The following is a 9627-nucleotide window of genomic DNA, read 5'->3' on the forward strand; positions in this document are numbered from 1 at the left end:
ATTCACGGTGTTCTTATTTCAATTTCCAGTAGTGTAGTTAAAATATGGCTTCCCAGCCATTCACCTCATGCGAACGCATACACTATGCGCGAACTCGTACGGGACTTCGTAATCTGCCACGAATAATGAATATCATGGGCAAACATCTATTAGGCGCACTACGAATGTAGTGGTGTAGACACGTTGGGAATGTGGGTGTCACAGGGAGCGCGCAAGGAATAAGTCTACGCAGACACACTATTCTCTGTGCCCTCGGTGGAGCAAATAGATAGCATCTGCTATGTAAGCAGGAGATCCCGATTTAGAGTTCCGGTCGTGGCACACACTTTAAACGTACCCCAGTGAAGTACATTAACGCCTGTTTGCAGCTAGGGTGTCCATTTCATTTCTAGCAAAGCTGCATGGTCATCTACGGTAACTGTTCTTTCGCGAACAGATACTACTGTCATATATAGTTAAACGACTGTAACTTCAGAGTTAAGTAAAATTGAACATGGTAAATAAAACATGTTACTCATTAAAGGTTTAGGACAATGCCATTCCTGCAATAAGGTATCGGAAAAACTGCAAGTCAAATTTAATAGAAATAGTGTTGAGAAATGAAGGGTAAAGGCTTTCGCAGTCCCCTCCGTGTCGCATTTAATCTCGAAACACCGGAATATGAAGTCGGCGAAATTACTAAAGACATGTAGAGTGAAATAGACCAGTGGTCTTAAGGATTGTAAGAGAAGGAACTTTCGGATATCTCTCATATTTGACAAATTTTTCAGTAGCAGTTGCAGTAACGTATTCTATTGTTACCAAGTGCCTAATACGATGTAATTTGAGGCATAAGTGTATTCCGACAATTGTCATAAATATTGGCATACACAGAACTATGTACCCCCTTGCAATGTTCAGACGTGTACCCCAAAATAAGCAAAGGGAGATGCAGTCTGTACTCGATAGGCAGTTACTCTGTAGCAGAGAAGACGAAAGTTTCACTTCAGTGATCTAACGTAGAAAACGGAGGTCGTGAGTTTCTGCTATTCTCTATACACCCTAAAGTAACGCCTGAGTGGTACACAGGTAGTTATGTAAAGTGCACCCAGAGAAACTTGCCTTCACAAAAGGTAGAGGAAGAGCCCACACATTCCATCCAAACTTGCCTGCTAGGTGAAAATGAAAAAGACCCTCTTGTGGTGCGCTGTCAGACACAATTCTGACAAGAACTGTAATGCCGACTTTTTTAATCAGAAATAATTCTCAGATAACCTGTTACTTCCACTCCCAAATTTCGTTTCTTCAGTAATAGCGGGAAAATACCCTGTCCTGGGATAGGGGTATATTCAAGCACTGTAAGGTACTAGTTACCTTCGTGCACCGTTCAGTTCAGAGAAAATATTAAGCGTATAACCTACATAAAAGCCAAGATTAAGCCCTCAATGTAATCGGAAACGCTAGCAGAAGGTATACGTAATGTTTCAGGCACTGACACCTGAAGAGACCGCATCCACTTTGGGCTTGACGGCGGTGAGCCCACACCTCACGCTGACGCAGGCAGTCTTCGTGGAGGCGATAATAACTTTGGTGCTGGTTATGACTGTGTGCGGCGCCTGCTTCGGGGAGAGCGCGGAGGCGGCGAGTGGTGCTCCCTTCGCCATAGGCCTATCCATAACGGCCTGCCACCTATTCGCGGTAAGTAAATAGTATGCGCCTGCTTCACTCACTTTCAACAGAGGGAAGACTGACCCACGTGTGCTGCTCGCTAATAACGCAACACAGTACAATCAATACAGGTTCATTTTAGACTACTTTCTCGCCACTCAACGAGTGGGGCATATTGCGCAGAAATCAACTAGAATTTGTCAACAGTTCCAAAACGTTCATTGCCGTTCTGGTTTTGTCAGCCGTATCGCAACGAAGTACTAGTGCCTAGTCAGAGCAAGCACTACATAAAACGAGTGCAAAACGAAATTCTACTGCACTTCCACTAGTTACCTCGAACTAGGAAATGACTCCTTAGCTCCACAAGAAACGAATGCAAGAAACTCGGCGAAACAATTCAAATAACTGATAGTGAAATATCTACAGGAGACGCTATCCTCTGTCTCGAGGAAGACGTAAGACTAATTTATCCGAAGACACAGATAGCTGTAATGGCAGGAACATTCCGGCCGGATCCATACGCTAATATTGGAGTAGAGTGTAACAAAACTAAAGATGGAATTGTAACTTCACAAATAAGTTCCTGTTAATTTCAATTCGTACGTCCCCTCATACGCAGTGTTTAATATTTATAGCGAAAATTGACTTACCTTTAGGCAGGTTCCACTGAATTCGGCATTCTCAATGAGCGTTCATTCTGCAAAATATGAAGACCTAAGGTTATGCACTTCGTCTAACAGTCTCCGCGATTTGCTATTACATCCAGGTGCTTCAGTACTAAGCAAAGAAGACTACTAAGGGTATCTCAAACTTGAAGTTATGGTAGAATCACGAAGAAGCCTGCAGTTAACTCCTTACTTACAGAGAATTCTATAAATACAGGAAGCCATATTGATGAAAGAAAAGATAACTCGGCAAATAAAGTGCTGCTTCACTTCCATCACGTGCATGTGTAAGCGTTAAGACAATTCCGCAAAAAGTCCGTGTAATTACCTAGGTAAACTGAATAACATTTTCTAATTCAAAATATCAAGTATGGAACACTTCTTGGAATTCGGCCAAAAAGAACTGAGTTTATATTCGTAGAGACCAGACAGCTAATGGCAACATATTCAAGACTTAAAAAGTAATTCAGCTGTGGAATTTACCAGCGACCGTGAACGCGGTTCAGCGTCAGCTTAGCAATGTCAAGCTAACAAACGTCCAGCAGTAAGAAACAGTCTGCTCTGTAGACGTTACTGAAGCACTGCGTTACTAATTGCTGGGTCTGAATTACGAAAAGTTCCAGCATGTTCTCCACATAACACAATGCATAGTATGTTACGTCTTAATACAACAAACCATAAAGTTACAGCTTAATACTCAGATGTCAATTAGTTCCTGGCTAAGGCAAGCAATTAGTACTTTTTACTCTGCAGCATTATAACCCACTGCTTTTTATACTATTTTCTGCCTTAAGCTGCGCCCTGCTTTTCGGCGCAGTCATAATTCGTATGCACAAAGGCAGCTTAAGAATACAGAAAAGTTTCCTGCATTATCCCCAAAGGGAGGATTCCCCCTAAAATTGCGCCCTGTGGTCTCGCTAACAATGTACCTGGAACACTTCATAGTAGGATAAAATGTGAAACGGATCAAAAACAGAACATCTTTCAAATTTAGTCCATTTATTGGTCAGATATCGGAATAAAAATTCAGTGTTAATTTCAAACCTTAATAATATTCGTGTATTACGTCAATTTTAATTTATAGCTGCAGTTACTTTAAGTTAATTGTTAATAGTTTCACCTCAGTTGGGGCGAATCCGATCACCACTGTATTTTGCGTGCAGGAACGGAATCGGACTTCCAGTGGAGTGTATCTGATCAAGATCTTGATTTAAAAAAAATATTGCTGTATTTCAATAAATTTCTGAGTTTTTACGGGCACATTACACTTGACATTTTTGCTACAAAAACATATGGCTTCACAAAATTCGACAGAACATTTCGTTGGATGTCATCTATACCTTCCGAAATTTACCTCGCCATCCAAGTTTTGGAATAACTTCAATAATTTGGACTCCTATCAGTTGCATCGTAAACTTGCGGAAAGGCAAACATTACTACCGAAAACATACCTTTTTTTCAGAAATGTCGTTTTAGAGGTGTTCAAAATTTTACCAATAAAAAACCTGACCTTTTCTGTAGGAAATTTTACTGTCGTGAAAGCATTCCCTTTACATTTCCTTCAAATCAGTGCCAGTCTTTCCTTGTCCATTTCTTCATTCTCTTTTGACTCGTGCTACTCCAGATCACGGTTACATGTTCCGGATAGGTACTCCCTGCTTGCAGCCCTGTGACTAAAATTTTCATCGAAATCGCTGATAATTATTCATTTCTCTGGAGTTCGCGTGGCTTTCCTTCGTTTGATTAGAGCGAACCTGTTCAAATTGCATTTCAAAGGCTGCTGCTCGAGAAACTTCACATCAGCTGGTGCCATGTGCATTGTTATCGGCTGCTTCTGGAATCTGAAATGACTGCATCGGGACGGAAAGGAAAAATTGCTGCTTTCCGGACTCAGATATAGTGGACTTGGACGTAATAGGTATAGTATCCAAGGTTTTTAAACAACCTTGGAAATTTAGAATTTGGCGCCACTCGTTTTCAAATCATCTTTTCTCCATGCAGGGTATGAAGGTCTAAAAAAAGGCCACATAAAGTGGCTGACAAATAAGCAGAATTAATAAAAGAACAAATTTAATGTTTTGTTCTTGGCGCAGTTTCAGCACGTTGACACGATTCGACAAATCGTCACCTACACTTAAAGTCCATGTAATTACTGAGTGGAAGGCAACACAATTTCAACAAACAATTATTCAAGCAATTTTAGGTCAAGCCAACCACTTCGATTCCTGTCACAACCTGCACCAGTTTTGCCCCCTTCAAAGTATTGTACAAGTGTTGTTCTATAAACTGTTAACGGTAGGACTGAGCTGTCAGCGGCTGCTACTACCATCACACTAATAATTGACTTAAAAACTATCCTGTAAACATGTCGTGTGCCTCGTTTCACTTTCTCGTTTGTCCAGGATCGTCCCAAAGTTTGTCATATTTCATAATGTACCAGGAAGGGGCACCACTAAAGATTACTTCAAGTTTCTTAAAGTAATGGCTGTTCTTCGGATAATTGCTGCCTTTGCCGTCTTCATTTTCGCTTAATTTTTTCAGATGTTACCCTCCCGTACCCAGGTAGATTGTCCCGAAATCTTTCTTCAATCCCCCTGCTCGCTTGAGATCCGCCTGTACCAAGGCCCCTACATCATTATTCCTCAAAGGAAACCCCCGATTTCGCACAACACAATCTTTCAACCATGCTTTTTCCTTCAATGTTGGTTCTCGCTGGTTGGCAGCCTATTTTGTATTCGTAACTTTCGTTCAGTGAGTCACGTAAAATTTGATAAATGGAACTGCCTATTGCATCTGAAGATCTCAAGATGCTTAATTTTCCTGATTTGACAGATTTCACAGCATTTAGAAGAAATTCTGGTTTGTAGTTAATTCCTGTATTGGTCCCAGAAAATATTCGTACGATCGAATGATAGGATTCACCTTTAAAAATGCAATTTTGTAATTAGGGATGTATAGTAAGCAGTATTAGCAATGAATAAAAACGAAACTGGAAGTTTCGACGATCATATGCAAGCAATATGAGAATTAGCCAGTTCCGTCGGAAGTAAAACGCCAACACACGTTTTCGCACTGTTGCGGTAACTACACCAGCGTGCCACGAGACTCGCACACCTGACAATGCGATTAGCCCGTTGATGGCTGTGAGGTGTGACACCTATGTTAGGCCTGTGGTTACACCTGCATTGTACGCAGATGATTGTTGCATATGGTGCAGCTTCCACTTCGTAGCATCTGCTGAGTGCTGGCTCAAGGCGCCGTCCAGCAGGCCTCTGGGCCGTCTCTCGTGGCTTAATTTTCTCCTTCCAAAATGTTGGTTACGTCTTTTTGTCTACCTACAGTACTCCCTGATCTAAAACTTTATTTAGGCGACCACCTTCTCGATGTTGTAGCAGTCCCATTTCTTGGGCCTTACTTTTGAGAGCTGGCGAGTCCGCCCCATATTCGCCACCTGAAGACCACAAGCATGCAAAAGCTTTAATGCCCTCTGCCTCCTGGAACACAAATTTTAGGTGCAGACTGTCACTCTTCTCCATCTTTACCGTGCTATGGTCTTGCCTAGACTAGATTGTGGTGGTCACTATTGCAGCTCAGCACTTCGCAAATACTAGACTCTTGTACACCATTGTGGGGTGCATCTGCCTACTGGTGCCTTTCGCACTACTCGCATTGTTTCCTTCAGTAAGTGGGGATTCCCTCTCTACAAACACCGTGAAGCCAACTCCTTGTTTCTTAACAAATCGCAATTAGACGATTCCCTGACCATCCAATGTACCATGCCCTTGCAAACATAGAACGTATCCCACCTGATAAGTATTTGCCCATGGATGGGATTGTTAGTTAGATTCCGAAAGGGAAGTGAGCCACATTAAATTTCCACTCACTGGAATGTGCCTTGCGCATTTCGTGTCTTCCACTTACTTAGAACACAATTTCTTGCCGGATCATTTCGTGTGAATGGATCTAGTTCAGGGAACAGAGCCCTCCACTATTGTGTATCCATGACTTTCTTTATAGTTCCATGTACTGAATGCTCAGTTGCCTCAGTCCCAAGTCTGGTGGATATCCCAGAGAATGAACTGGCTGACAGTTTGGCTAGAAAAATACTTAAACCTCACTCCATGTCATGATTCCAGCTGCGAATATGCTGGTCTACTTCAAACCTTTGCCCAAAAGTATGACATCTGGTGCACTACTGCTCACAGTGACGATCTCGGCACAATTAGTCTATTGCAATTTGGCGCTCCTCCTTACGCTCCTTTCGGATGAAGACCAGCCTTCAGCCGTCCATAGAGATTTCGATTTGCTTCTGGTTGGGCTCTCAATGTTCCCTTGGTCTGGGACCATCACCACTTCCCCTGGCAGTCAGCTCTTTCACCCCTGTTCTTAGGTTTGCGCTATCCTTTCATACCTTCTGTGTTTACTTCCTGGTTTTATGGTGTCGCTTGTCTTCTATTGGAACCTCTCTTCAATGTATGACATTTGAATCGAGGGTCTGATGTCCTCACCGTGTACTCCTCCCACTCCCCCCCTCCCCCCCCCCCCCAAAAAAATCAATCAAAATCTGACAAACGGTGTAATGGAGGAATACAGAAATATTAAAAGATCGGCTAAACTTACATGAGAAAGGTTGCGTTTCAACAAACGCGATGCGTGGATCAATTTCTCAAAAACTCTAAAATTGACATGCAGTCAGATTATTTTCAAGAATCTGCAAGTTTTTTTAAGTTAAAGAATAACTTTCAAAGTTTCGATATGTCCAACGAAATGAGAAACGCCATCGGACATGAAATGCATGCGTTTAGGTGTTAACGCAGTCGAAATGTTTCCTAGGGTCACAGATTGAGATTACTTTTTAGCAGCACTTCTCCTTCATACTAGAAAATAAAAAGTTGTCATTCACTTCATCTGGCTGTACCAAAGCTTCTACTGTTGTAACTGCAGCACCAGGAACGAACCTTGTACTTAAATTAACTTAACAAATTTATTACGCAGTCAAGAATTAAGATTCTAACAATGTATTTTAGTAAACGAAAACTGTTCACAGATGCAATACACTGGCGCAGGCATGAACCCGGCGCGTTCTCTTGGGCCTGCTATGCTGAAGTGGCAGTGGGACAATCACTGGGTACGTATTTACTTTTACCACTTGCAAATAAGAATTTTTAGTAGTTACTAAACTATTTAACAGATGGTGCTAAAACAGCATCGTAAACAATGCTTTGTTTTGCTATGTGAAATTCCATTAACGGTTATATGCTGCTGACCGTGCCCAGTGCAGTATTGGTTTTATAATTAGTGAAAGTTTAACTTGTTTTCAATCTTGGCGTTACCAGCTGGAAATACGGATACCTTTAGTTCAGCCTACTGTAATGTGAGTGAAAACAAGGATTTTGATCACCTTAAATATATCAAAACAGATACCTTGTTAAACATCCCATTTGTTCCGCGAATGTAATACACTCGAGGTATTTAGTCAAATACACCGCCATGACTGAAATGTATAACATTCTAGACATGCCTTTTGCGCAGACAGCAGCACTAAAGTCGTACAGCTGTGGTCATCAGGCAGCAAAAAAGCCAGTAAGGAACTGAAGTTAACGTATTTTATCATTTCAGAGATGTGACTGCCAGATAAAAAAAGGCGCTTTAACATTCACACGTCAACTTGTACGAATTTCATCTTGGGATTCCATTGATTACATTTCACTCTTAGTGACATAATTAACTACACACACACACACACACACACACACACACACACACACACACACACACACACCGCGCGCGCAACTGAACGAAATGTCTTTCCCCCCCTCCCCTGTGAGCCCACCCTTCTAATGGGATTAGGAATCTAGGCGGAGCTCTTAGTTAAGAATGTGATTCAGACCTCCGAAACAAGTAATAGCTTGCTGTTTAGAGGTTCTTCCAAAATTTGTTACATAAGCGCAGTCTCTGAACGTGTCAGCCACTGACACTATGGAGTAAAATAGTCCTCGCTGCTAGAAAAGCAGAATTTGCTACAAAAAGCTTGTAGCTGGGCGTGGTTACTAAACCCAGAAACACACAAAGTAGCTTAAGAGCGGCACAATACCATTTTAACACTGAAACGTTTCACATACATTAGTGACAAGTATTTGTTTCCTAGGGTCGAATGACAAACTCAGTATAAATAACAGCTTATTTCGAATAAATACGTCCCAAACGCTACAGTGAGTCACCCACTTAAAGTACAGCGTCATCTAAAACGCCTAATGGAGATGTTGACAGCTAAAGTTCCCTAAACCAGAAATATCTTGGGAGAAACAGAACTTATTCCCGTAAGGAATGTATCATCGTTAAATCAGTATTATGCAATGTCACCTGCAGTAATCTCTCATTTATCTGCGTTCGAAAAGCAAAAAACAGCATTTAAACCACAAACGTGGCAATGAGAGGACTTGGTGCTCCTAACGCTGGACTTAATTCCAGCTGTGCATTTGCTGTATAATGTACAACAGCATTTTTCTTTTACACAGAATAGACAAACTAAATAATTAGCGCAAATGTAGCATATTCTAAAAAAATTTAATTTTATTGGTAATAACTAAGCATTGGTGTATAATTAAGCTTTGGTGTATAACGAAATGTAAACATCTAAACAAGTGTCCACGTCAGTCTCGTTCAAATATTTCTGTCGATTTTTACTTTTCTAGATCTACTGGGTGGGACCACTTGTCGGAGGCATTGCAGCTGGCGTCATGTCCAGGTGCTTGTTCACAAAGAACACCACGGAAGCAGCACCTGTTGAGACCACAGCTGACAATGAACGTGAACCGTTATTACCATAGATCCCTGTGTAAATACTAGCACCTCAGTCTGTCTACGGACAGGGAGTTATTTTCTCAAATTACTGCAAATTAAAACTTACATGTATTGCAAAATAATAAAAGCCTATGCTGCTCTGTGTACCTATTTCAAAAATCTTACAATAAAAGATTAAACGTAAATTTTAATCAGAAGCACCCACATAACACAAATAGCTTAAGTTAAACTGAACAATTAAAAGTAAATAATAAAAAGTGGTTTTAATGGATTAGTCTCTATAAACTTTACAATCCTCGAAAGTTCCTTTATTCTAATCATTAAAATTAGTTGATGTTAGCAATACATCAGCTTTGGTCCCGTTTTGAACAGTTTCATTCATCTTCTTACAGGACATGACAGAATAGTCACACATCACTGCCAAGTACGGAACACACATTGATATGGACTGACAAATTTTCACTTGCGTAAATACGTTCTTGTTCTCGGAAAATGGAACAAGGAATAGAGT

General features: G+C 41.1%; 1 protein-coding gene across 1 annotated transcript in view; it reads left to right on the forward strand.

Annotated features, from left to right (window-relative positions):
• Nucleotides 1-9387, forward strand: part of LOC126299585 (aquaporin AQPAe.a-like) — a 31515-nt gene extending 22128 nt beyond the window's left edge. The window contains exons 4-6 of the mRNA XM_049991596.1: nt 1468-1677; nt 7360-7440; nt 9008-9387. Coding sequence (XP_049847553.1) covers nt 1468-1677; nt 7360-7440; nt 9008-9142 — 426 coding nt within the window. The 3' untranslated portion in view covers nt 9143-9387. The remainder of the gene's footprint in view (nt 1-1467; nt 1678-7359; nt 7441-9007) is intronic.
• Nucleotides 9388-9627: the final 240 nt, after the last annotated feature.

This window comes from Schistocerca gregaria, chromosome X (genome assembly GCF_023897955.1).
Source record: "Schistocerca gregaria isolate iqSchGreg1 chromosome X, iqSchGreg1.2, whole genome shotgun sequence".
NCBI lineage: Eukaryota > Metazoa > Arthropoda > Insecta > Orthoptera > Acrididae > Schistocerca > Schistocerca gregaria.